The sequence below is a fragment of the Serpula lacrymans genome, assembly GCF_000218685.1.
Source record: "Serpula lacrymans var. lacrymans S7.9 unplaced genomic scaffold SERLAscaffold_7, whole genome shotgun sequence".
Lineage (NCBI taxonomy): Eukaryota > Fungi > Basidiomycota > Agaricomycetes > Boletales > Serpulaceae > Serpula > Serpula lacrymans.
This window is the reverse complement of record NW_006763296.1, coordinates 413,267-440,433: the sequence shown is the minus strand read 5'-3', so window position 1 is coordinate 440,433 and position 27,167 is coordinate 413,267. Positions and strand designations below refer to the sequence as shown.

General features: G+C 46.6%; 8 protein-coding genes across 8 annotated transcripts; 5 read left to right on the top strand and 3 right to left on the bottom strand.

Annotated features, from left to right (window-relative positions):
• Positions 1-7: 7 nt before the first annotated feature.
• SERLADRAFT_437928 (uncharacterized protein) lies at positions 8-3,412 on the top strand (the record flags this gene model as incomplete). Its single annotated transcript, XM_007318278.1, has 9 exons — positions 8-39; positions 118-431; positions 495-667; positions 727-1,158; positions 1,216-2,153; positions 2,452-2,510; positions 2,570-2,910; positions 2,959-3,191; positions 3,244-3,412. The coding sequence occupies 9 exons, from the start codon at positions 8-10 to the stop codon at positions 3,410-3,412; spliced, it is 2,691 nt and encodes an 896-aa protein (XP_007318340.1).
• Positions 3,413-3,677: 265 nt separating this feature from the next.
• SERLADRAFT_449091 (uncharacterized protein) lies at positions 3,678-8,152 on the top strand (the record flags this gene model as incomplete). Its single annotated transcript, XM_007318277.1, has 17 exons — positions 3,678-3,750; positions 3,805-3,870; positions 3,922-4,032; positions 4,084-4,328; positions 4,385-4,643; positions 4,695-4,775; positions 4,826-5,268; positions 5,323-5,740; positions 5,791-6,122; positions 6,173-6,243; positions 6,299-6,440; positions 6,492-6,687; positions 6,739-6,834; positions 6,894-6,996; positions 7,049-7,393; positions 7,441-7,497; positions 7,553-8,152. The coding sequence occupies 17 exons, from the start codon at positions 3,678-3,680 to the stop codon at positions 7,620-7,622; spliced, it is 3,108 nt and encodes a 1,035-aa protein (XP_007318339.1).
• A 3,579-nt stretch (positions 8,153-11,731) lies between these two features.
• Positions 11,732-14,550, bottom strand: SERLADRAFT_467421 (uncharacterized protein; the record flags this gene model as incomplete). The annotated part of the gene is made up of 10 exons (XM_007318276.1): positions 11,732-12,023; positions 12,083-12,214; positions 12,270-12,459; positions 12,519-12,585; positions 12,640-13,043; positions 13,098-13,292; positions 13,350-13,591; positions 13,646-13,762; positions 13,819-14,052; positions 14,222-14,550. 10 exons carry the CDS (start codon positions 14,429-14,431, stop codon positions 11,994-11,996), a joined length of 1,821 nt encoding a protein of 606 aa, XP_007318338.1.
• Positions 14,551-14,760: 210 nt separating this feature from the next.
• Positions 14,761-16,087, top strand: SERLADRAFT_389326 (uncharacterized protein; the record flags this gene model as incomplete). The annotated part of the gene is made up of 5 exons (XM_007318275.1): positions 14,761-15,006; positions 15,061-15,236; positions 15,291-15,359; positions 15,415-15,582; positions 15,635-16,087. The coding sequence occupies 5 exons, from the start codon at positions 14,804-14,806 to the stop codon at positions 15,859-15,861; spliced, it is 843 nt and encodes a 280-aa protein (XP_007318337.1).
• Positions 16,088-16,145: 58 nt separating this feature from the next.
• On the bottom strand, positions 16,146-17,135 carry SERLADRAFT_467416 (uncharacterized protein; the record flags this gene model as incomplete). Its single annotated transcript, XM_007318274.1, has 5 exons — positions 16,146-16,344; positions 16,401-16,458; positions 16,513-16,773; positions 16,823-16,976; positions 17,031-17,135. The coding sequence occupies 3 exons, from the start codon at positions 17,104-17,106 to the stop codon at positions 16,755-16,757; spliced, it is 249 nt and encodes an 82-aa protein (XP_007318336.1).
• Positions 17,136-20,537: 3,402 nt separating this feature from the next.
• Positions 20,538-21,628, bottom strand: SERLADRAFT_467412 (uncharacterized protein; the record flags this gene model as incomplete). The annotated part of the gene is made up of 7 exons (XM_007318273.1): positions 20,538-20,769; positions 20,819-20,849; positions 20,909-20,967; positions 21,017-21,051; positions 21,101-21,172; positions 21,225-21,244; positions 21,299-21,628. The coding sequence occupies 7 exons, from the start codon at positions 21,538-21,540 to the stop codon at positions 20,626-20,628; spliced, it is 603 nt and encodes a 200-aa protein (XP_007318335.1).
• A 129-nt stretch (positions 21,629-21,757) lies between these two features.
• Positions 21,758-23,428, top strand: SERLADRAFT_467410 (uncharacterized protein; the record flags this gene model as incomplete). Its single annotated transcript, XM_007318272.1, has 8 exons — positions 21,758-21,951; positions 22,011-22,243; positions 22,305-22,389; positions 22,447-22,484; positions 22,544-22,740; positions 22,801-22,936; positions 22,996-23,072; positions 23,133-23,428. The coding sequence occupies 8 exons, from the start codon at positions 21,894-21,896 to the stop codon at positions 23,170-23,172; spliced, it is 864 nt and encodes a 287-aa protein (XP_007318334.1).
• Positions 23,429-23,549: 121 nt separating this feature from the next.
• Positions 23,550-26,993, top strand: SERLADRAFT_361445 (uncharacterized protein; the record flags this gene model as incomplete). The annotated part of the gene is made up of 13 exons (XM_007318271.1): positions 23,550-23,601; positions 23,657-23,827; positions 23,935-24,193; positions 24,251-24,464; positions 24,493-24,730; positions 24,792-24,876; positions 24,942-25,130; positions 25,184-25,309; positions 25,371-25,511; positions 25,564-25,586; positions 25,647-26,187; positions 26,245-26,375; positions 26,435-26,993. 12 exons carry the CDS (start codon positions 23,724-23,726, stop codon positions 26,835-26,837), a joined length of 2,454 nt encoding a protein of 817 aa, XP_007318333.1.
• Positions 26,994-27,167: the final 174 nt, after the last annotated feature.

Sequence of the window (27,167 nt, the reverse complement as noted above, 5' to 3'; positions counted from 1 at the left end):
CAGAATCATGACGGGAGCGAACTACATGGGAGGGAAAAGGTAAGTTTTCTACTAGTGCAATACCACAGACATGCAGATTAGGATGTCGATGCTGTGGATATTACTAATTTTGTATAGAAACGCGGCGAAGGCACGGACACGGGATGCTACAGGACGAGCCCAGAGGGGCCATTTTGGAAGACAGCGCCTTTCTGCATTACTTTGCAAAAGGCAACTTGAACTTGAAGAGGAAGGCCCATCGCGCAAATTGCATACTCTTCGATCTGCGCTAACAGATATAAATTTGGCTCATGCTCAGCGAGATATTGCCGCTCATGAACTGCCACCAATATTGGCTACACCTCAGAAGAGACTGCGTCTGAGTCGACAACCGCCATCAATTTCAGAGCAGAAAACTTCAAAGGTTCTTACTGTACTGGACACTACAGAACGTGTGCCTTTTGCATCTGAATCTTGCGTCCTCTGAAGCTTCTAATGCTCATCCATTCTAACAGCGATTTCACTTCAAGCTGAGATCGATCGTCTTCTTTTGATTCCAGATTATATGGGGATTGTACCCTGCAGACTTTATTCTTCTCCATTTTCCAAATCGTCGAGTAGCTCTAGACATCCTGTGCAGAGCGATCAATCAGATAGTCCTATTTCCCTTGCCTCGTGGACTGGACAGGTATATTCTCTAGATTTATTAATTCATCGTATGTTTCAGCGGATAATTTGGTATCGCAGGCTCATAGCCCTTCGGATGGTTCCTTTGCGAGGCCGCACGTCACTATTCGAGCAGAGCACTATCAGAATTTTCCAGATTTTCCTTCCTCGCAATCTGACACTTCTTCAGACTTCCCTTCTGCACAATCCGTGCCAGATTCTGATGCAATGATTCAGGACTATAGCGTGGAACATGTAAACGATAATTCTGGCCATCAATCTCAGTATGGATATGTCGTGAATGGACAACCTTGGTACCGGAGTCCTAGCTACGAAACCTTGGCAATTGGTCCCAACTTGCAGGCCGGTGAATGTGCTACAACATTGCCTTCTTCGATACAAAGCTACCATAGCACGTCGGAAGAGTCTCCTTCCTTATCGCTCTTTTATTCTCAAGATTCTGACATGTCAATCCTCAACATGGATACTTCGCCTCCTGCCTCCGAGCACTTCGTAAGTGAAGCTCGTTCGTACTCTTTAACACGGTGTTCTAGCTTGTCCAATATATAGCTGCACTCCGGTATGCGCTCGCGCTCTCCTATCCGGTATCTCGAATTGGGCTCGTCCAGTAATTCTGATAAGCGTCAACATCAATCACCTCCAGCAACCAATAGAATGAAACAATCGATAAACATAAGCAAACAGGCCTGGGATGAAAACCCTGGATATGATTCTCCATATGGAATCCCTTGCAATGATCTGGATGTCTTGCCGATTGACTTTGCTAACGACGATGACCCATGGGCAACAATAGGCAAAATTCTGAAACTCCCATCTTGCTCGAAGAAAAAAGGCGGCACGCCCCAAGATGAACTGGTGTATCTCGCTGACGTCGGTTCAGACGATACTTTTATACATGACCAGCGGAGTGCTCTGGTTGTTGAAAAAGCACATCGAGACCGTTCCCCGGACGTACAGTCACAACATTCATCGAATAAAAATGATCCTGTCAAATGCTCTCCATTTAGTTTACCTTCCCGTGTAATTCGAACAGAAGCACATCAAAACCAAAGTCTGTTGGATCATTTGGACGGTATAGAAGTGGCTAGGTCCACTAGCCCAGGTGGCATACCATCACTCCAACAAAATCATTGTTCCCCGGGCTTGAAAAAGGACGAGTGGTTCGGTTTGGAAGATCGAGTTCCCGAGAAGGTTGCTCCCCTGGATGCTGCAGCGGATCGCGAACATCCAGCGATGGCGACCCATCACGTCTCTACCTGTCACGGCGATGATCCGATTTGGTACCCTATCAATCACAGAACTCAGATCGCCTCAAGAGACATGGATTTATCACCAGAAGAAACCGTGTGTGACACTCAGATTACATGCGCTACGCCGGAACCCACCAAGGAGTTCAAGGAGGTAGCGATAAGTGCATCGATAAAAGACAGCGCCCAAGAGAAGATCATTCAAGGACCCTGCTTATTCTTTGATCTTGAAGAAGAAGAGTAACTTGCTGAGGGATGGCTTATTGACAAATGGGTTTAACGTTGTATGTGTAGATAATTACCACTAGGTGAAGTCTAAACGCATACTACTCACTAAAGTTCGAGCTTGAAGTGAGTGGACGCAATGTGGTGCAAAGTCACGGTCACGTGACATGTGCGCACTGGACATTTAGTCGCGCTTCCTGAGTTTTCCTCGACTCATGTTATGTATTATCGCCATACAAGATTCCAAGTGCATCTTGCGCGAGGCCACTGTTTAAAGGATTTACTTCTTGAGGAGCCTCATGAATGAATTTAGGAAGTTGGTATCTCAGCTAAATGGAGAAGAGGACTTGAAGATTCGTCGAGAAATATACAGTACGCCCCAGACCCCTACTATGTTCACGTCTAAATTGCCTTGACTTATACGGTTTTAGCACACGTCAGAGAGACCATAATACCTAACACGCGTCTCGCTGACTGTTGTCCACCTCCGGCTGTTTCGTTTTATGCGATCAGAAATATCTTATATCCAAATATTTTATTTGAGCAAATCACGGATTTGCTGGACCTTCTCGCCAATGTCGACCTCTTTAGGCAAAGGGCGTTAAAACAGTCTGCAGATGCATTGGTATGGAACGAGTTCTACAAACAGCAACCCAATAGTGGCGTCAGAGTCCTGAAGCCTTCTCAGGAAGAGCGACTGTTACGTTATAAGGAGCAGAGCATTAAGGATAGGAGGAGATATATGCTCCTGGTTTTCAATCTCTGTCAACTGGTAAGCAAACATTTTAGCTTGGTTGACTCTGACTGAATACTGCATTAGGATATCTACCATCTTTGGCCATCGTCTGACCCATCGCTTCTGCCAAAACGTTTAAAACAATACTTCCCTTCGTCGTTATCTGGGGGTGACGAGAGCTCGTCTCTTATGTTACACTTCGATCTCTCCGACACAGAGAAGAAAGACATGCTTGTGGTCAGAAATGAGAGTATAGAGTGGATGAAAGATATTTCAGAATGGGAAAACGCTCGCGCAATGAAGCTTAAGGAGGAAGGGTGAGTACCTGTTATCTGAAGCGTTACTTTGTGTCTCAAAAAATATCTCAAGTGCTTCGATGGAGGACTTTTGTGTTAACTATCGGCACGACTTTGGGCTGGATCATGATCCTCCTATCGACAAGGAAATCCTTGTCAAGAATATTGAGAAGTACTTGAAGAAGGTGGAGCAAATGATCCAGCACTTAGAAGACTATTTTTCCGGGCTTCCAGCCAAATAGGAAGCTAGTTCACGGCACCATATCACCCTATAGCTATTTTACCTTTGGCTATAGAAACTTACCAACAGAATTACTGTAAAGTACATATCCACGACTATTGCGCATAGAGCCTACAATACGGACGTGCACGTGACTACTTCTGTATTACTGTATAACCATTTCTGTGCGGCGCTCGTCTTCAAGTTCGTCCACGCATACATCGTGGTGAATAGTGAACATTGATATTTTCCTTCATTGTTTGATGCACAATTGAAGCATACTAGTCATGGCACCATTTGACAGTCCCAGCATCGTATTGAGTGGATTCAGAGAAAGAGCGGAAGCTCTGCATGTGCAAGGCAATGTCATTCCACTGTGTAGTACCCAGACCATACACTGATTTTGATCAGCAGGAGACCGATTATATGTTGGAACTGCCACAGGAAATCTTCACGTTTACTCTATTGATGATTCAACAAGTGCGTTGTCTCGCTGATGTATGTTTTGAGACACGACTGAGCTGGTTACAGGCGAAGGCGAGGCTATCGCAAGCCTGGTTGAAACGAAGAAGAGTCTTACAAGGAGGTCCATAGAGCAGTTAGGATTCATCAAGGATATTAACTCTCTGATTGTTCTATCTGGTGAGTGATACGATCGCTCTATGCACGCACTGTTACCTAGTCGTCCAGCAGAGGGTTTGCCTACTCTGTTTCCTATTCCTAATTTTGCTCCACCAACACCGCTCGCTAAAGCAAAAGGAGCATTATCGTTCGCTGTACATTCCTCCGTACAGGACATTATGCCTGAAGCCGGTCCTCAATCAGGAGATGGGCAATTTGCTAAGGCAATCCCCACGATGGTGACGCAGGTCATAATAGGGTGTAGAAGGAAGGTCGTAATATATACATGGAGGGATGGAGAAACACAAGAAGTACAGGTATGATCTTCTTTACGTTCAAACTTGAGGAGTAGATGTTAATGGTATACCAAAAGGAAGCCGTCTTACCACATTCACCTCGGGCGATCGTCTTCCTCGATAATGATAACGTCTGTTTTGCGTATTCCCCTACTGAATACGCCGTGTTCTCTATTGCGAAGCTCACTACGGTAGAAGTCACGACGCCAGTCACCGCCTCCACATCAATGGGAACCTTTTCGGGACTCACTGGTTATATGACATTGGGTTTGGGCGCCAAAGCAAAACCTGGACTCATTCGACTTAATGACACTGAGGCTCTCATAGTTAAAGATAGTAAGAATTATTGTTTATTCTTGTCTGTAAGATTATCAACCGTCTTTTTAGATCAGGGGTTCATCGTTGGTGCGGAAGGAAAGCAAACAAGGACGAATACTATCGATTGGCCCAGTCCTCCGGAGGAAATTGGTATGAAATATTGCAGCCTTGATGTTGCAAATGTTGAGCACCTGTTCTAGCTTTCGTTAGCCCGTATATATTTTCAATTTTACCGCCAGGTACAGTCCCGGTATCTGTAGCAGGGAGCACCCACATGTCAGCCTCAGCAACCCAACCTTCTACGTTTCCCTCCCACGTTGTTCAGATTCGTTCATCAATCTCAAATCTTCCTCCCCAGACCATACCATTTCCATTTGGCACTGCAATCTCCATCTCCCCACCTGCCACAGCGACCGCCCATTGCACAATGAGGCTGATGACATCTCTGCCTTCAGCTAAATCTCCCTTGTACGTCGTCACGACCCCTACGGATCGTACCGTTGCCGCCACTGAAGGTACCTCTATATGGCGAATTGGCATGAAACCTTGGGGGGATCAACTAGACGAACTTGTGCAAAGTGGATTATACTCTGATGCTCTTTCACTCCTGGACTCGATTGATAGCGCGGTTTTGAGTGATAAGGTGAATAATAAATTATGAAACAGTGATGATTTGGCACATGACGTTTGCTTTAAGGACGAGCGGAGGACACCAATTCGAGCCCTACATGCCGTCTCGCAATTCAGCCTGGGAAAGTATGACGATGCCATCAATACTTTTCTTGAATTGGACCTTAACCCGGCTAAAGTTGTTGCGCTTTATCCTGAAAGCGTGTCTGGGCGGTTGTCAGTTCCTCGTGACAGTTGGATTCCTCTTTACGGTGGACCCGCTACACAACCAGAAGATACGACGTCTACCTCGTCGAGTGATACATCGAAAGAGGGAAAGGACCCTATCAGGGAGAAATTGGTTAGAAACGCCCTAGAAAGATCACCGTCTCCTGTTGGATCAGTAAGGCAAAGGACGAAAACATCTTTTGCTGCTCTATTACCGTCGGGTCCCAAAGATGATGATGCAGCATCTATCAGTAGCCGGAAGGGGCGGAAACCCAATGGTATGTGTCGCGTACCGTCTAAGCCATCACTCCTAAACCATTGTCAACAGACGACTTTCATCGTTCGGTTGAGACTTTACTCCGCTACCTTACAGATCGAAGACCCAAGGTGGCGGGAGCCTTGGCTGTCGTACATATCACGCCTGCCCAATCTCATCAAATCGCATTTCTTTCAGAGACATCTACTGAAGACCTTTTTGCACTACCAAACCTTCCACTGTCTTCCTTGACACCAGAGCAGCTACTGCGATTCGCGCAGATTATTGATACTGCGCTGTTCAAGTCATACTTATTAACACGACCAACGCTCTTAGGACCTCTTTGCCGTGTTTCAAATTGGTGTGAAGTATCCGAAGTGGAGGAGGAGCTTCGTGCACGAGAGGCAAGCTTTATGTCCTGTCAGTTTTTGCGTATTTAATGATGATTTATCAGAAACATGCGGAACTCATTTACTTATACAACGGGAAGAAGATGCATTCCAAGGCCCTGAATCTTTTACGACAGTAAGTTTTCGTCATCCCTTGAGCTAAAAACTCACTAACAGAAAATCCTCCACAGGTTAAATGAGAATGAGCCGGATATAAGAGATAGACTGCAGCCATCAATATCATACCTTCAGAAACTAGGACCAGAGCATTTAGAACAGATATTTGAATCATCTCGCTGGGTGTTCGGGCAGGACCGTGATATGGCATTCGAGGTACCTTTTCCCCATACCGCCACATTCTGTTCCGCTTAAGTGCTTGTAAAGATCTTCACGTCCGAAGACGTCGAGTTGCCTAGATCACCCGTGGCAGATTATCTGGAGAGGATTGACCCGCAGTTGTGCGCTCGATTTCTAGAATATTTGATCGACGAGAAGGGCGAAGAAAGCCAAGTCTTTCACGATCGTTTGGTAGAGCTCTATTTGAGTATGACGCTGACTGCTCAAAAAAGGAAGGATAAAAGTACGTTTTAATCCCCTTGCTCTATTACCTTTATGAATACACCCGTTGTAGAGATACGGAGTATAATTTACGCTAAGCTTCTCGAATTTATCAATACAACACATCATTTCAGTATCGATCGACTGTATGGACTGTTATCTTCAGAAGGCAAGCTGAGTTTATCCCTTTCATCCATATGTCACTGAACTCCAATGCGATTCGCTTAGACCTCTTTGAAGCAAGGGCTATCTTATTGGGTCGTATGGGAAAGCACCAGCATGCACTAGAGCTCTATGTTTACAAGCTACAAGATTATTCTAAAGCGGAAGAGTCAGCTATAGTCTCTCTTACCGCTCCCGAACGCTCACATTTTGTTCTTCAGGTACTGTAAACGTGTCTATCAGCCTGGTACTGAAACTAGCAACGTCTTCTTGATACTTCTTCGAATATACCTGCGACCCACGGTCAAAACTTCATCAAATCTATTGCAGCCCGCATTGGATCTTATTAGTCGCCATAGTCCTCGGTTGGACTCAGTGGAGACCCTGCAGCTTTTGCCTCCTCTTGTTACAACCCAAGACGTACAGACATTCTTACTCGAAACTCTTCGTGCTCCTATTTTTGATACGCATGTTGTACGCGAAATCCACAAAGCTCGGGCTGAGAGTGTTGCTCGCAAGCTAATGCTTTTGGAGACGAGGAGGGTTAAAGTCACAGATAGTCGAATGTACGTTGTTTGTTATCTTCGAAGCTCGCGACTTGACTGTGCTGTAGATGTCCGCAGTGTCACAAGCGGATTGGAAATAGCGTGATAGCTGTCCATGCCCCTCGGTAAGAAATGTTTCGTTACTTCTTACAAGTTTGTTAATTGAGTATGGAATGACAGTGGCGAAGTGACCCATTATCAATGTCGGGAAGCTTTCGCACTCAAGTTGACCGAGTTGAGAGTGAGATAATGATCTATATAATATACCCTTCTGCATTTTACAGTCATATATATTCTTGCCAAACCATGATTGGTCAACGAAATGCGATAGATAGTTATGCTATGACTATGTATACAAGCTACAACATGTGTTCAATGGGTAATATACACTAAATACATTACTACAATAACTTTACGGAAGGTCCCGTCCAAGTTGATAAGTTACAAGGGGGTCCGTTTTTTTATATCGCGGAGAACCTCCCTCACGACACGGAGCCAGGTACTGGCCCTATCGATCTCGTCGAATGCACCTCCCACCCGTGCATCTATTTTGCGCAACAACAATCTCCGCAGCGCCCGGATATCTTCGGTTTCTTCGCTATCCAGAGTTGAAGCAAGCGACACGTTAGAAGATCGGGCTGACGACGATGCTGATGAAGTGGTACTACGAGCGGGTGACGAAGAAGACGAAGAAGGCCCGTAGTGGCCAGGCAGGCCAGCAAACTCGGAGTCGAACGTGACAGAGGTAAAGGCAAAAATGTCTCCATAGTTTTCAGAAGGACGAACGCGCAATTGCTCTAGATTGGTTTCTCGGGTCTAAAAACACGGCATCAGACCAGATTAGACCTACTCCCGACTTTGGCCCGAAGGGGACAACTAACCTCGAGCGCCCTCCTGATTATCCGCTCAGCCCGAGAGATCGAATGACACGCAGTCGATATATAGTGGTCAACCTGATGAAAAACAATAAGATGTGACCCTGAAACATATTTGCTGATTGCTTACCATATTCAAGTGTTCATCAATGCTAGACAAATCACGACTGGCCGACATAAGCGTACCGTGACACGAACGTAGCGAGTCTTCAGGTAAAGTTGGTTTTTGGGATGGGGAAGTAACCTGCAAAGGTTGAGCGTCGTCCGTTACAGGTGGATTTTTCTTGACCTCCCCGGCAACTGCACATTGCGGATCATCAAGGTCATAGACCAGTTCGAGGTTGAGAGGACTTTCGGTGGTGACCTTTTTCTTCATCCACGTCTTGAGTTTCGACGCGCCGCTTTTGTCCACCTTCGGATTGCCCTTTTCAATAATTTCGGCAGGGGTAACTTGTTTTTTCCAGCCCTTCAACAAATTCTTGATTTTGTGTTCCTTGTGCGAGTTTGCGCTCGGGACCTCCTCCGCATGTGGCGCGTCACGGGGATACAATTGCTCCTCGATTTCAAGGAGGTTATCCAAATGTGCCTTGTAGGTGGAGGAGTCTGCGTTGAGGATAAAACTATCAAGCCATTCTGGCCATGGAACGGTACGCAGACCGGTAACTTGATGCCTTGTTTCGATAATCTGCTTTGCAGGCGGTTCCGTCGATACGGATACGTCCTTGTAGGACGGGGAAGTACACTGCAAGTCGAGATTTACTTGTGATTGCGTTTTTGGCTTGTCGGCACAAACCTCTCCTTCGATCGAGACGGCCGTAGCTTGCGAATCCTCCGAACCTCTATTGCGTCTTCTATTGCGCCCCAGCAATTGCAGTTTGGCTGCATCGGGATGGCGTTGCAGTTGATCCTCTAAATCTTGTGACACATGATTCCACAGGCCGTCAACTTGCTTGAAGGCCTCTCGCATGCCACGAAGTTCCTTGGCGGCCTCTTCCGTTTGGGCTCGGAAATGCGAGACCACACGACTTCCAATTCGTGCAGTGTCCATCAGGGTTGCTTGAAGATCGTCAAACTCGGTGGGACGTTTGAAGTACTGAAGGCCCACGGAGGTCATTCGAAGGTGTTCCAATAGTAGTTGGGACGACGACATAATATCAACATCGAACACAGGGCTCGATGGGGTACAGGGGGCGGTTGGTGGTGGAGGTACCCATTCCGGAATGGAAGGTATAGAAGTCAGAGAAGTAGCAGGTCGTATTGTGCGTACCGAAAGAGAGGACTGAGGTCGAGCCAGCTCACCATCTAACCCAAACACAGATAGGAAGCAAGGTTTAGCCACTTCCGACGGGGTCAAACTAGGAAAGATTTGTGAGAAGGAAATTATTGGTATCCGAGGAGATTATACACTCACCCTCTTGAGTTACGGATATTCCGAATAGAACCCGTGACATCGCAGTCGATAAGGGCTGCCAGTACTTCAATACATTCTCCGAACTCGGCAGCAATATGAATACAGGTTTCCCCATTTTGATCTCTAGCAGAGAGTGGTGCGCGTAAGTCGTGAATGAGGTGTACAACGAATTGATACAATGAGGACGCAGTGTGAGGATGGTCGTCTGTGGTCCGGGCAGTGCGTGCAAGGCAATGTAGCGGTGTCCACTGATTTGCAACAGTGAATAAACTGACGTCGGCGCCAGCGCGGTAAAGAGCATCGAGAACTTCGATGGACGGTTGTACAGAGACACAGTAGTGGATGGCACTCCAGCCTTCGATATCCGGTAGGTTTACAAGGACAGGTCCGTAGTTGGTCTTTGGTGTAGTGGAAAGCGACAGAGGTGGAAACAGTAGCGAGTAAAGCACAGGGATATCGGTTGTTACAACAGCTTGTACAAGTGAGTCGGTGAATTGTACAGTGTCTTCCACTGAAAATGCGTTTGATGAGGGAAAATCTGGAGAGTATGAGATAGCAGCGTATGGTGAGAGTTTGCTTATGGGCAGTTCAGTGGGTAAACAAAGATTTCTCTTGTTTCCATCCTATTGCAATGTTGTCAATACAATGCAAAAGAACACAAATTATGGTCTGCCATTTAATGCTCACCTCAAACTCACTCCAGCGATGCTGTCGTAAAAAATGCTCACACGACCATAGTACTCGAGGGTGTGGAAGAGCATGCTGGATAGCTGTGTGGTGGTTCATATCTCTCATGTCTGGTCGAGCACCGTGCGCAAGCTGAGAGGAGAAGCATCGTCAGCTATTCGTGATCGTTGATCGACCTTGGCGAACAACATACCAATTGCTGGACTATAGGGAAACTTCCATCCCGGGTAGCATCTACTACGTATTCAGCATATAAGTGGAATTGAGAAACCAGAGAAACTTACACATGAGTGGGGTAGCTCCATGGATGTCCATTCCATCGACAGCTACCGTTCCTGCGCTACTTTCAAGCAGGACTTTGACTGCCTCAAGCATATTAAGCCAGGCAGCCATCCCAAGGGGAGTCACATCGTTGAGAGACTCCTGTGGAGCATTCAGGGTATAGAGGGATATGCTTGGATGCGATACGATGATTTTAAGCGCATTCAGGCGACTTTCGGTGAGAAAAGACGCGTTTGACGCGTCGATGGTCTTCCAGCTGTGGGCGAAAAGATAAAAACTTGAGAACATACAGCAAATAATATGACTGAGACATGAATCGCACCTAACCCCCGCGATAGCACAAGTCAAGGCTGTCCTTCCTGAACAGTCAGCCATGTTGATATCCGCACCAGACTCTAGGGCATGGCGAACACCAGTGTCGTCGCCGAGAGTGGCAGCTTGAAGTAAAGGAAATTTTTCTAAAGAGCGGTGTCCCCGAATCATCGGTTTTCGTCAGTTTTCGTAGTGGTATTGAAGAAAGGTGAAAGCAGATAAAAGAAAAGGAAGAAAGCAAGAAAAGATGTATAAGCCTTAGATGTTGCTGGTCAAGATTGCATGCAGAGATGAGGTGGGGATTTGAAGTATGAGGGACGGCATTTTTGCAAAGGTTCTTGTATACGTACAGGGGATAATGCACGAGGCAGAGAATGCGTCGGGCCATCAAAATCGCGGACAACCCTGGTATTGACTTTTCCAGTATTCGCAGTCGGAGTGTGGCAACCGACAATGGTCGTAACAAATTCGCCGTAAGCGCGTCTGCCTCAAGGCGCCCATCAATGGAACATTCCAATAATCCCTCAATAGCAAGCGATTCTGTCGCAGAAAAAATAAAACAGCATTGTACTCTGAGACATATATCTAGCGTTGCACAGCTGAGGAACCAGCATGTCACACAGCTAAGAGCTAGCTTCACTCTAGAATCGTAGGTCTGATCTATATCACTGCCATTTGACTCACTCGTCGACGGGCCTCCGATTATTACGGTCTTCAAAGTAGATAACCGTCATTCTCGTTTAACATTCTCAGTCAGTGTGCTGTATGTCATGATATCCACTGGTGCGGCAAAATCACAAAACATATATCATTTGGATGGGAAAATAAGGGCGGTGGAATTTTATGTGTGATACTGTGGGTGATGATGCAATTCAGAGATACGTATGCCTGCGATAAGGAAGTCAAGAATGATATGAGCATTACATTTACTAACATTGAGCCCGCCAAAAGTAAATAGATTGATGTGGTAAAAAGTGTTTAAGACAGTCCTGATATTAGAACACCCATCGTGCCGAAAACGATGTCCTAATAATGTGTGAAAACTATGCTTGGGTCACAGGAACGCTTCTCGCGATAACGCTCCCTGTCATCATGTCATTTAACGTAAGTTCTATATCCCATATAAGCAAATAGCAAACCTACTTTGACTTGTTCAAAATTCGCGATAGCGCGATCCAGATCCCATGCGTTATTTTGCAGACAGTCCACGGCAAACTTCACGTTCAGTCCGGTCCGCTGGCATGTCTGCATGATTAGCATACGCTGAGGTTCTGACTATTTCAAGAAAAAGCCTAAGTCTCATGCTTTAATTAGGAAAAACTAGACTTACAAATGCAGATAAGGCTTCTTGTAGCTGCGCTTGGGCTGCTGGAGCTGGCAGTGCAGTCTGAGGCTGAGCAGGTAAAACCTCCCCAGCTTGGACTCGCATAGGTCCCGGCTGCCACGCCTCATAGCTAGAGTAAGCACGAATGACCCATTGATCTGATAGAACCATGACGTCCCAGCCATTGAGTTTCGCTCTATACAATAGAAATTACATCGTAAGACCAAAGTTCAAGCGGGAGTAAGTATTACGAACCGAGAGCCTGGAGGCGCAGGCGCCAAAACGAAGGACCGATCAAAGGATCGAACACCTTGTGATGGTGCTATGCAATTCGATATAAGAAAATTTCACCTCATCTGATCAAATTGAAAATCACCTTCCGTAAATTGGCCATGGACAGCAATAAACAAGTTCATCCCTTCTCCTTGTCCAACAGGCCAAGCATCCACACAAAACTTTTCCGATGCACCCGCCACGTCGTGTTTCGTCTTGGGCAAGTCCATCATAGATCTCAAGACTTCTTCACTGCCGATATGTAGGCTATTCACCATCTTATCCATACCGCCTCCCATTCTGCTTAGATTCCGAGAACCACCTGAACCTCCGGAGAGCCAAGGGGCCCATTCTAATTTCTTCTGATTCGGCAGCTCCTTTGAACTGTGAAGACCTTGCATTCGAGCGCGTGTTGGGATGACAGTGTTTATAGAATACGAGAATGTTGCTGTTGGATGATACACATCCACCAGATTGGAACGTTGGTCGTCAAACATAGGGAAAAAGCTACATTCACCAACATGATTAAGCAACGCAAACAACAATATCACATCTACGTACCGCATGAGAAAGTTGCTAACGATAGAACCTTCTACACCAGCGATAAATGACGGCGCCATCTCGCATGGAAAAGTTGTGGCAGTGGGACGTTTGGGAGCAGCCGGAGCTGATGAAGGGCCCGGCGCATCAAATGCTATAGCGGCTATTGCTTCCTGGTCTAGCATGACCAGAGAGGGGAATCTTCTGCTCACGTCACTACAAAGATATCAATTACTCAAATTCACTGTAATTGCGCTGGGCTGGTACACTAACCTCTTGTACTTGTCGCCACGTCCATGCTGAATATCTGTATCCCGAAGAGGGTTTCCGAGTAAGATTAATTCCCGGAGATGCTCGAGCTTGCCCTTTCTTCCAGATATAAAGTCGATGTCTCTCCACTGTCGCAAGCTGTTGTTCTGTAAAGAAAGATTTGCGAGCTTCGGTAAATAGTGCGCAAGAGTAGATAGCAGTTGTCCACCGCCGATATTGTTATTGGCGAGCGATAACGTTTGCACCTAAGCACCGCTCGGTAAATACCGTCGTAAACTTGGAAGGGTCGTGTGACTCACCGAAGGCTTCAGGTGAGACGCTAGTTTGAAAATAACGGATGCTTCGCGAAGTGAAGACCCTGGGGCGCCTGGGGGTAGTAAATTATGCTTTTGGAGCTCCGAGTCGTCCATCATGCGCTACATTAGGTTGCCTCAAGACAATATCTGTGGTCAGCTTAACATTAAATGCATACCTCAAGATTTAAAAATCGCGCTTCAGGATTCCAACGCCTATTAACAAACTCCCTCCAAATATCTACAGCTTTGACGGCAACGGTGGCAATGCGACCGGACGACGATACCATATTCCCAGGATTTCCACCGGGAGCCGTTGAAACGGCGTTCCTGCGAAGACGCCCCATCGTCGTCGGCCTCGAGGCTCCACGGATAGCCAGACCTTCCGAAGCGCCTGATATTCGCGTGGCAAGCTATAAGAAGATACGAGAGCGTCGACGGGGGGTCCAGAATGAACAATGTGAGCGAGGTGTTTTCTCATACAAGGGAAGGGGGATAGGATACTGATAAGAGGGAAGTTGGGTGTGCGAGAAGTCCCGAAAATCGGATAATAAAATGGAAATAACAAGTCTCAATATTTACCATGGAAGAGGGACGATTGGTACTTGGTTGTTCCTTGAAGACATCTATTGGTCGGGATCGATGTGAGCGAATCTTCGAAGATCCTTTACGCCCGCCAGGTTTATCGGATATATCGCGCATGCGCTCGTCGCGGTCGATGAGGCCTGCGCCTTTTAGCGCATTGGCGGCGAGAGTACGACTTCCCGGAGCTGGAGTTGGGCTCGAGAACATCTGAGGGCTGGTAGGCGCCACGATAATAACGAAAGCGGTGGTCGCTGTCGATATCGACGAGCGAATGGAATATGGATGTCTGGGTGGTGGTGGTCGACGAGAATATGGTTTGGAGTAAAGCGCTGCGAGGAAGCACAAACGGGAGTCAAGAGCGATGCAAAAAGCGTCCTTTGTTTGTCAGCGGCATGATGAGTTTTTGTTTGGTTCACAGGTTCCAGCCAAACAACCGCACATCGGATGGTCGTATTTCGGCATATCGGCCAACGGCCCGTCAATTCGCCGGGAGGCCAACGAAGCAACTACAATACTGCATAAAAGCCATGGGCTCTAAGATAGTAAGTACCTTCCCACTTTCAAGTTGGCGCCAATCTGATGCCAGGCAGGAGCTTTAAATCCTTGTTGGCGTGGTCTGGGCTGTCCGTTCCATTTGATCCAGCACATACTCTCGTTTCGTCTCCCTTTTTCTCTCCTCGTGTTCTCGGTGTTATTCGTCTGGTCATTGCTCTCTATACGCTTGCTACTGCTGTCACTGTGCTCGCCTACAACGCGGTACACTTCAAACCGAATGCTGGAGGGTGAGTTATCTTATCTAAACTTTCAACACGGCTTCCATCTCATTGTCCCCAAAGATACTTCTCCTACTTTACCAATCTGACATATATTGGCATCGTTTCCTACTTCTGGGCTGCAGCTGTTCAAACAATAGCCTTTTCCCGGAACAATAATGAAAGCTACCCGCTGCAGAGGTGGCCTCGAGTGCTTCAATTTTTGCACATATTGCTTTACTCCACTATCACCACATACCGTATGTGGAATTTTGTACTGTCAATGTATTTGAGCTGACGAGGTACTTTCTTAGCTATCATTGTTACTGTCGTCTTCTGGTCCGTACTTCTTCCTCCGACAACATTTAGCTCGACGTTTTCAGGTGCGCTCTCTACTTCTCTGACATTGGGAATGCTCACATATCATAGTCTGATCAGGCTGGTCTAATGTAGCTCAACATGCCATGAACAGTGGTTTTGCACTCTTCGAAATCCTGCTAACATCTGCAGGTCCGAGTCCGTGGCTTCATCTCATTCCACTACTCTTCATACTTGCCTGCTATCTTGCCTTGGCCTACATTACCTACGCTACTGAAGGGTTCTACAGTAAGCTCAGTTTGTCCCCATCTTACACACTTGCCTGATCTCTGAAATCTAGCTTATGCCTTTCTTGATCCTTCAACGGAGCATGGTCTTCTCGCGGCCTACATCGTTGGTATCGCTTTGGGTGAATGTGTCATATTTGTGATTGTACAAGGAGCCTGCAGATTACGCAACCGACTAGGTGTACTCTGCCACGCATCCACTAACCCCAGCGAACCAGAAGCGCTGGATGAGCGAGAAAAAATAGGTCAAAGCAAAGAGCTGTCCTCTTCGGACGTCTGAATCTCTCTTTCTGTTGTGGACACTGGTCTTACCTCTCAAATCGTAGAGATCTTATACATCGATGACTATCGGTTTCTATGTTCACGTAAATGCCTGCTCGTCGTGTCATTTTTCTTTGTTCTGAACATAAAAGCATAAAAGCGAGATATTAGGGTTCAATGTAAGCTGACACAGTTTACGAACATCGCTTTGTATTGAGAACCAATGAGATTTCGTTCGGTTGGTTCTGACCGTTATGATCTATCTATATTAACGTGTTATTATCAAGCACCCCTTGTGGAGGTTATGCTTGCAAATCAGACTTCAAACAGATAGCCTATCACTCTCGATTGAGAAATATACACCGATCAAATCTAGTACGACATAGTTACCAGAGAGTTATATAAAATGGCTTCAAAGTTTTGAAGGGACGCTGAGCAACGGAGGGAAGACCGGCAATGTCTCCGCTTTGGAAATGCCTGCTTTGACTGCCTCCTTTAAATTCTGTTTAGATCATACAGATCAAGATCAGATGGCATAAAAGGACCACGTTCACTGACCTGTGATTGAACCATAGCCCCGTTCCAGATGGTAGTATACTCAAGATCTTCAGGCACACTGTAAACATATGTCATTCGCATATCATCATAAAGCTAAAAATGAACCACGAACTTGTGGTCCCCAGCGTGAAGGAGTAGATGTTTGGTACCGGTTGCAGCCACAGGACTATAACCTTGGCAAGTGCCAACGCTTCAAGCATTACGACTTCCCTTCCACCATCAATGACTCTCGAGACTAATCCCAACTTCTCGGCATCTGTGGGGGAAAATGGACGGGCTGTGTACGCTAATTCTTGAGCAAGGACTGATTGGCAGTGATCTTCGAGAGGTGATCTAAGGTGCCTATATCTGCAGCTAAAGCAACATCCACTTCCTAGAACTTTGTCAGGTTACACATCTAGCTGTCAACCGATTAAATATACCTTGATAGAAAACGTGGTTTCCGAGGCCGCGTAGCGGCGTATGTCATAAGCTGCGATAATATTGCCCGTTGAAACTCTAGACTATGTCTGCGAGTAACATATCCTCGCGTTGCTAGCTCACTATCATGACCGTCTAAGCTGGACAGCCCTTCAACTTCGGCGATATTTAAAGGAAAAAATCATGAATATTCAGCAATGCATCACTCACAACCTCCTGCGCTAAAGATTTTTGGGAAAGCGGATGAAACCACAACAGTGCGGATGTCTTCGGTAAGGGTTGCCATATCGTCGAAGACACGGCCATAATCTGCCCAATACCTGTGAGGGGTGTTAAGGTCACACAGAAATACTTTGGGGATACATACGTACTCATCTGTGAAGGCGTTGACAGGCTTTCTACGAAGAAAAAAAAAATCATCCCTATGTCAGCCAGAACCATTAAATCAATGTGCCATCATACCTTGCCAGTGTTCAACAAAACGCACGTTTGGACAAGGCGAAGAAATTCTGATGAATGGGCCGGAAGTGTTGACAGCTATGTTTCTAAGTCTCAGTCAAAAATACTGTGTGGTAAATTATGGTCTGAAAGCCAGACCTTTACCGCATGTAGTACGAGTTGAAGCCTTGAAGCTTGAAGTTCAGTCGAATTGCTTTACTAGTCTTCTAGTATTGCAGCGCTGTAACAGAGAGGTGTAGAGAACTGCCGACAGCCAAAGCAGAGTTACAGCAAAAGTAAACAACAACAGGGGTAGAAAGATATTACGATAATGAACAGTTAAATACGACGGATTTTGGGGGAGGGTCGGGAGAGGGTGGCGCCGATTCAGCCAGTGAAACGACCTACGATCGACAACTTCATGTGACATTAACAACGAAAGAGGTGGTTCTGAAAAGTAACAGCGTGGGCGCAACAAGAACGATAGCAACATCCATAATGTCATGACTACTTAGGTCCATTTTCCTTCCCTAAACGTGAATTATTCATACTCCCATTGGGCGAAAACATATACTGATGAACACCGTGAGACGACGTTGGTTTTGGTGATGCAGAACTTGACGCCGCTGCCGAGGCCTGGTTAGGACGTGGTCGATAGTAACTCGAAGCTCGCTGTGAATCTGTCGTTACCTGGTTTGCAGTTATCACAGGGGAAGGAGTGCTAGCAGCAACAGTGGGCATTGGAAAGGGAAATCGAGATGTATTTATTGGTGCTGGTGTAGCTGATGGAACTGTAGATGATACAGGAGCTTGAGACGTCGATGGAGGTCGAGCGTGATGGACAGCGGGTGATTGAGTAGCAGGTGTCGCAGGCGTTGACGTTGCATGACTCAGCGATGGCGACGCAGACGGTGCCGACACTTTTGCCTCAACATTGGATGGTGTCGAAGTCATGTTAGTGGTTGGTGGCGGTGGCGGAGGCCGTACGTTATCTCCCGAGGGTCCTATTGTGTCTGCTTCCCGTCGACGTTTAATTCCTCTTGACGAGCTCTCTTTGAGGCCAAGCGAGGTGGCCTTGATAAGTATTTGGTGTCTAAGTTTACGTTCTTAGTTGATGATCTCGAAATATTTGACGCTCAGCGAAACTGACCTCGTTCTAGTATTGCCCCACTGATGAACAACCCAGTCCCATTCAATTTCTCCAGACGTACCCACGGCTTTACTATCCTCGGCAAGTTTCTTCAGCCGTTCCGTTTCCTCATCGGACCATGCACCTTGATTGCCTCCAGATCCAATTATGTTAGGATTTTGGACCCCTGGATGCGAGGCAGCAGTAGTGGATGGAGGCGCTGACACAGACGTTGGAACCTGTGGCTGGGTATTTGGTGGGTAGTATCCTTGCGTTGCATAGCCAGGATATTGATAGTACGGACTAGTCGGATATTGTGCGGTGGGAGGTCCGTATATTGGGGGATACTGCATGTGCGTCATGGCATGAGGAGGAGGGGGCATTGGGGCTTGTGCTCCGAGGGAGACAACGAAAGACTGAGGATTTGTTATGACACTGGCTGGCGAAGTGGCAGATTTGGAGTTCGAGCTTGTCGACGTTGAAGCGGAAGGTTGATTTGTAGGAGGCATGCTCGTGGGAAGGGAAAAGCTGGGAATAACTGGATAGATGGGTGGTGGGGGATTCGTAGTTAGTCGCGATGGATTAGCGAGCTGATTGTGCAAAGCATTTCAACAACTCGATTGAAATTGAAACGCACGCAACCTGATGAACTCACAAGGTTGTCGCAAATTCTTTTTGCTTCATTAAGCATAGTCAATGGATCCACCTTGATGGAAGGACCCATCTGATAGCACTGGGCTATAACCAGTGAAGGAGTAGCTTTCTGTAGTTCAGAGCATCCACTGTTCACTCTGACAGTTTACAACGTGATGAAGCTCGAGACTCACAACAAGTTCCTCGGCTGCGCCATAAAACTCGGCACACAAGTTAAGTACGCGCCACTGGAACTCATAATATTGTTGGTTGTGTGGATTCACATCTGAGTGCTGGGGCTGCCCTTGAAGAGGAGGATATTGGTAGAATCCAGGATGTTGTGTTGGAGCATTCGCCTTGGTGGGAGTCGTTGTAGAATCCCCAGCAGAGGCACGTGCTTTCCTATTCTTGGATCCTCTTGGACGACCCGGTCGGCGCTTTTGTTGAGAATGATCACCATCTTGATGCTGAAGTCCTTGTTTCTGCAGTTGCTCTTGATCGGTTTGCAACATGGTTGTCTTGATACTCCTCTCCATGTGGCTACCACCACTGGCATCGGCCGGGCTATTAGCGCCGAAAATAATGGACATATGCACGATTTGGCAAATACGATTAATATTATCGGTCTATTTCTCTGGTCGCGCAAGTAGATAAGTATGTACACACCCTTTAAGTTTTCCTGCAATTGCACTTGGTGAAGGTTGACCGTTATTGTCTTGCTGCTGATCGACGTCGTGCACGCCAAGCTGTTCCTCAACCATACCCTCGTCTTCATCTTCTTCTTCCTCCTCCTCCTCTTCCTCTTCTACGTCTCTGTGATTGGCGTCCTTATGCACACTGGTAGTAGTAATGAAGCCCGAGTACTGCGAACCGCCGGCGACCGGGGGATGGAGTGCATGCGACAACGGCTGATAATGCTGTGGATTGTCCATAGATATTTTTTATAGGTATACAGCAAGGAAATAATAAAGCTACAGCGTGAGTAGTCGATGGATAGACAGAGAAATTATCGTCACAATCGTGGGAGTTCAATCAACGAAAATCAGATATTCAGCAATGTACACTTGTTTGGCGCAGGTTTACCCGTACTATGAGTCCGGACTGATAGGAGTCTATGTTATTCGATAAGAGTTCTGTACCTGCTAGTAATGCAACGATACAAGGATCGGATATACGGAAGGACACATCTGAACTATTGCAACGCATATAAAAACTTGCAATTTCTACTCTCAGTCTTTCTTAACCTTGTCCGTCTTCCAGATGTCCCTTATACTTCGGCATGATGCTGACCGGAGGACCGTGTTAGCAGTGAAACGGTGATAATGCGACAGTGGAAAATAGTATAGCACTGACCCTTCAGTATCCGACAGTTCTTGCATCAATTCCTACACAGTCACAGATTACATTTGTAAGCGTGAACGGAGTGACAGTTGGAACACAAACTAACACTTTGGTCTTTGTGGCCTGACCATTTCGGGCTGTTTATATGTCAGATAATCTGGCTGAAATATTAACGTGACGCGGAACTTACACTCCATCTGGGACCTCCATCACTCTGCAACAAATCGACATGAGTGTTCCATTACCGACCCCATGCACTATAGCTCACCTCTGTTTATAGAAGATGTGGCAGCTTGGCTGGAAATGCAAAGGAATGTGCTGATCGGGGAAACGAAAGCTACTGGGATACGCTAAAACAGTGTTCCTTCCTTCATCGAATATGGGCGATCTACAGACATTACAAGACACCTGCATCCCTAATAGTCAATACAAATAGGGCAAATATGCAGGTGTTTACCTTGCATGGGACATGATGGGTGGCATTCCGGCTAGTGAATGAACCATGTGTGAGTTATTTATCTTCGTCGACGCCATGTTGTTTGCATACGTCTGCGTACTAAAGCAATGAAGACTATCTTCTTGATTCCTTAAGAGCCTGACAGAGGTCTACTTTCTCCGTTAGCAGCATCAGAAATGAAGGGTACTTTCAGTTCACCTTGGGAAAAATTACAGCCCATTGAAATGGTGCACCTGAAAAAAGCGTCAAGTATCATTCGTGCACAAGACAGGTGAGCAATACCGTGGAGGCGTTGACATTGATGGCAGTGACAGTGCTTCGCATCGACCGGTTCTCCGTGGAATTCGAAGGACACTGGTGATACATTAGTGGAAGTTCACAATTACATGGTAAATAAGCCATGTACCATTCCCACACCAGCATTCGCTGCGTTGACCACGTTGATTTAGCATTGCCCCTAATCCCAATATTTACGCTCACCTGATATAATTTGTTTTGAATTTGTCTCCCTCGGACTTCCACTGATACGGGGGCTGATGCATCCAGTTCTTTTCGTAGTCCCCGCCATTTTTACTTGGGATTTCACCGGTCCATCCCGTTTCAGGTATGTCTTTGGAGGCTTGGGGATCCTCGGTATGATCCTGAGGAGGGGGATGGTGAATGTCAGAGTGTTGACCCTCGGCGATTTTCCTGTCTGGATGTGCGTTTGCTACAATGGGCATTCTGCTGAAAGTGAAGGAACCTTGGATAAGGCGTTTGTTGTGGGGGAAATGGGCCAGCGAAAAGAGAGACGGAAATCTTTATTTGCGTGTAGTGCTATGAGGTCATAATAGATAATTGAATAAAATCTTGCGTAGCTGTGGTTAGGGTAAGCTTACAAAGAAGCAAATAAAATAATATAAAATATAAAATAAAATAAGATATGAAATGACGTCTCTCGGATCTGTGACGAGACTTCTACTTACTCGAAATGATGAGATGTTGGAGCCAAGCGCAATCCCATCGTTGGCACTCGAAGTTCATCGCCAATCTCATCGTTTGCTCAGTTTTATACGCGTTTTTCTAAGGAAAAATTATGACCGTTTTCTCCAAGCTAGTACCGACAGTCATAAGTGCATACATTCTGCAAACAGGTATTTATTAATTATCTATTGATTCCCAAGACGAGCTGATGTTGGGCGAATTGTAATAGCGTGTGCACTTACCTTTGTTCCTCAGGCCAACGAAAAGTTTTACGATCTCTCTGGTGCAATCGGCTTCCTTACCACGACCTTCGTATCTCTTTATTATCCGACACTCAAGGCTCGTTTCTGGGATGGTATTCCTATGTCATTTCCCCCTATCACCAGCTTCGCTCCTCGCCAGCTACTCGTAAGTGCTGCCCTTGGAGTGTGGAGTGTCAGGCTGGGCAGCTTTTTGGCCATGGTGCGTCGATCTTTGATCTGAACGGATTCTGTCAGCATATTTATACCACCCTGTGAGTAAGCGTGCAATTAAGGCAGGTGGGGACTCTAGATTCGATAGGATTAAGCATGATCCCAAAAAATTTACCTATTATTGGATGGCACAAGGTATTTTGGACGCATATATGTTCTTTACTTTCACTGTGCATTCATACCACTTATTAGCAACTTGGATCTGCCTCGTCGGTCTTCCTGTTTACTTGGTAGATATCTCTCACTGACAAGGAGCCCCGCATAAAGTCGTTAACCGCCTTTGATTTAGACGAACGCTCTTCCAGCGGCTTTGCATCCTCCCTTGGGACCGCGTGATTACGCTTCTGTAGGTCTTATCGCGGGGTCACTCATGCTTGAGGTCCTCGCCGACCGTCAAAAATCTGCTTGGCGTCACCGGAAAGATAATAAATTGCACGATGAAAAATTCATAACCAGAGGTTTATGGAGCGTGAGCAGGCATCCCAAGTAAGCAACCGCTAACACATGCAACCAACATGTAGCAATGTTGACATTGTCTGGTTTAAGTTATGTGGGCGAGGTTGGTATTTGGACAGGCGTTTGGGCGCTCTCGACTGCGTCGCTTCAGACAGCCCATTATCCCATCGGTTCTGTTGTTCTCGCTGTTGCTAGTCCTGTGTTTACTTATCTTCTAACGCGATACGTGAGTCTGTCTGCTCTCTCATCGCAGTCACATCAACCTAAACGTATTGTATCTTACAGGCATCCGGTGTACCTCCACTTGAAAGAGCTGGGGACAAAAAATTTGGGGATGATCCGAAGTGGCAGGAGTATAAGAGGTAAATGACGGTACTGCATGAGACATTATCTTTGCTAAATATGTTTTTCTTTCTTCGTAGGACTGTTCCTATCTTCTTCCCTTGGGGAGGTGTTCAATGATCCCTGCGATGTCTGAAACAAACGGTTGGCGAGTTTAATGGTCTTGGTCCTTGTAACGTTTATGGTTATTAGGTAGTGTATTTGTAGCGAGTTGGCATGTGTTTTCTCCATTTGAGTCGAACATCATGATCACGGTGTCTTTGTCAATTGCGGTATGTGTATACGTGTCTATATGTATATGTAGATACATATTTTCCACCTCACGATCTGTGGACTCTGACATGAGTCTTCTCTGAACATTTTCAATATTTCGCATAAAAATTGCAGCGCTGTCGTTACAACCTCAAGGCAGGAGATCATAAAGGTGTGTCGGGGATTGGCGCTACGCTTTAGTGACGCACGTGGGTTTTGAAGTCGAAAGATCGGACTCAACGGCCGCACTAGTACTGCTCAGCTCACTGCAAAAAGGTATTGCTCTGGTGAAAAGCCGTCAGCGTTCTTCCACATAACCGTTAATTAACCTTACTAACGCCGACATCTTAAGGCAGCCACTCTTCTGCACATCCGCGATAACAATCAAATCATCATCAGCAAGGCTCATCCCCGACGACATGTCGGGCCAGCAAAAAATGAAACTCGCTGTGCTCACCTCCGGTGGTGACAGCGCAGGTATGAATGCAGTGGTTCGTTCTGTCGTTAGAGCCGGAATCCTCAAGTGAGCCCTTCTTTACTCTTCTTTTCTTGTTCTCACATACTCCATGGAATTCCCTTATCTATATAAAATTCGATCACGCGCACGTCCCTACCGTTCGATAATATTAGAGGCTGTGAGACATGGATTGTGCGCGAGGGTTATGAAGGTCTCGTTCGCGGTAATGTAGACGCACAGAATGTCAATAAAGACCCTCCAACTATACCACTACCTTTGAACGGAGCCGATGCTGATCTCATCAACAATCTTCGTTTCGGGGATGGTGAACTTTTGCTCGATGGCACTGGTGATCACCCTGGCGGACGCACACTCATCGGGCGATATATCGTCAGAGTTGGATGGGACGATGTCAGGGGTTGGTTTGCGCAGGTAACTACCACCTAACTCCCTATATCTACCTTTATCACGTATCGCTGGTCACGATAGGGTGGGACACTCATCGGAACGGCGCGTTCGACTGCATTCAGGACAGTGGAAGGTCGTTTGGCTGCTGCCTATAATCTGATTAAGGAGGGCATCGACGCACTTGTAGTATGCGGTGGTGATGGTTCCTTAACTGGAGCTGACGTGTTCAGGTCTGAATGGCCTAAGCTTATTGCAGAATTACGATCTCAGGGCAAGGATATGTTTTTACCGCCAAGTTTAGTTCTTCTCAATCTTCTCTGTAGGCAAAATTTCTGGAGAGCAAGTCGCTCGCCATGGACATCTCAAGATAGTCGGACTTGTTGGCTCCATCGACAACGACATGTCCATGACAGATCTCACGATAGGTGCTCCTACAGCACTGCATCGTATCTGTGAGGCTATCGACAACATAAATTCCACCGCAGCGTCTCACTCGCGGGCTTTCGTACTTGAAGTCATGGGACGTCACTGTGGATGGCTCGCCCTGCTTGCAGGTGTCAGGTACGTACTCTTTTCAAAGGCTTTCTCACATAAAGCGTATATTGAATTATACCTTGGCTAGTGCTGGTGCTGACTTCATTTTCATTCCCGAGCGCCCACCCGAAACCAACCCATGGGAGGATGAGATGTGCGATGCTATCAAGCGCGTAAGTGTATGCTCTAGTGCAAGATGAGATGCAAATTTGTTTACCCGTTGACTTCTCAAAAACAGCATCGCAAGGTCGGTAAACGCAAAACCATAGTCATCGTCGCTGAAGGCGCACATGACTCATTGCTGCAACCTATTCGTGCAGAGTATGTGAAAGATGTCCTTACTGATCGTCTCGGGCTCGACACTCGTGTTACAACCCTTGGACATACTCAGCGTGGCGGACGACCTTGCGCTTTCGACCGCATTCTGGTAGGTGTATCCCAGCTGGACATTCAACTGATAAATGAATATGCGGGTTTTAGCCAACGCTCCAAGGTGTGGAGGCCGTTAATGCACTGCTTGAGGCCACACCAGAAAAGCCATCTTACATGATTGGAATTCGAGAAAACAAGATCACACGCGTGCCACTCATGGAGGCTGTTGCGATGGTGCGTGGTTGATCTAATGGCCCTGGGCAATGGAGATATTTTATTCATCAATTATCCACAGACGAGAGCCGTCGCAGATGCAATTGCAGCAAAAGACTTTACAAAAGCAATGTCTCTCCGTGATCCGGAGTTCTGTGAGAGTTTGGATGGCTTCTTCTCTACAGCTGCTCTGTACAAGGAGAAACAACTACCTGAATCGAAGGTTCGTGATTTGATGCTCTGCATGTGATATCTGACCTAGACATCGACCCCAGAGAATGCGAGTTGCAATCATGCAGTGAGCTTTGACTGTATAATCTCACCCCTATTTAATTTTAATTTTCGTTGCTTGCCAAAGCATGGGAGCGCCAGCAGGGGGCATGAACGCAGCTACACGTGCCGCAGTACGCTACTGTATTCGACAAGGACATACCCCGATTGCGATCCACAATGGCTTCCGTGGTCTTCTTAACGACAACATCCACGAGCTTTCCTGGCTTGGAGTCGACAACTGGACAGCACGAGGAGGGTCAGAACTAGGCACAAATCGTACTCTGCCTGACGTAGATCTCGGAGCAGTTGCCGCACGCTTCCAGGAACATAATTTCCATGCTCTGCTAATGATCGGTGGTTTCGAGGCATTTAGTGCTCTGATGATATTGGAGAATGGACGACAGTATTACCCAGCATTTCACATACCGATGGTACACCTTCCTGCGACACTTTCGAACAATGTCCCATTGACAGAGTTCAGTTTGGGAAGTGACACCAGCTTGAATGCACTGGTCGACGCATGTGACTCGATTAAACAGAGCGCCTCAGCCAGTAGGAATAGGGTTTTTGTTGTGGAAACTCAAGGTGGTAAGTGTGGATATCTGGCAACAATGGGTGCACTGGCAGTAAGTAACGTTGCAAGTTCTATCTTTACTTTTCTTACGAACGGCTTACTCGAATAGACTGGAGCAAGTCTTGTATATACTCCAGAACATGGAATGAATCTTGACACGCTAAGGGCTGATGTCAGATTTTTAAAGAGGCGTTACGGGCTTGACGCCAAAGGTCGAAGTGAAGGTCGCCTAGTTATTCGGTAAGTACTTTGAACCATGTATATTCCTATTGACGATTGACATTGTTGATATACTGTAGTAACGAGACTGCCTCGTCGGTTTACACGACCGATGTAGTCACGAAGATGTTCAAGGAGGAAGGTGGTGACCTATTTGATTCGCGCTCCGCGTCCTTGGGGCATACTTTACAGGGTGGAATACCTTCCCCGATGGACCGTGCTCGGGCCGTACGGCTTTCCTTGAAGTGTATGGCGTTCCTCGAACGATACCACGATGAACTGCAAAAGCAGCCGTCAAAAGTGAAGCAAGCCGAGCCTGAGAGCGCTGCGGTGATTACTATCCAAGGTTCGACAATCAAGTGGGTCCCTGTGAAGGACATGGTCCAGCATGCGGACATGAAAAATCGGCGGGGAAAGACTGCATGGTGGGGGGATATTAAGGACTTGGTCGAGGCCCTCGTTGGGAGACCACAGTTGACATAAAAACAAGAAGATTGGAGAGCGGCTAGATCAATAAACTGGTTATGGATGTACTCATAGAAACAAGGTTATTGCGTGTGTATTTATGTAGATGCGATGCTCCACTCAACATCCACTTGTTTTGGTAGTTACATTTGAAGAATCTATGTTAGACCACACAACCATCTGACACGTCGTTAGTATCGATCGACAACATTCAATAAAATCCGCCCTATTTTTTGCATCGCTTGCCGCCACCCATAATGGGCGGAGCTTGTAAAAGTGGCTGACAATTCGCACGGTTGCACGTTGAGTGGACGCGGTCCACGGTGCGGGACGTGATCTGCTTTGCCC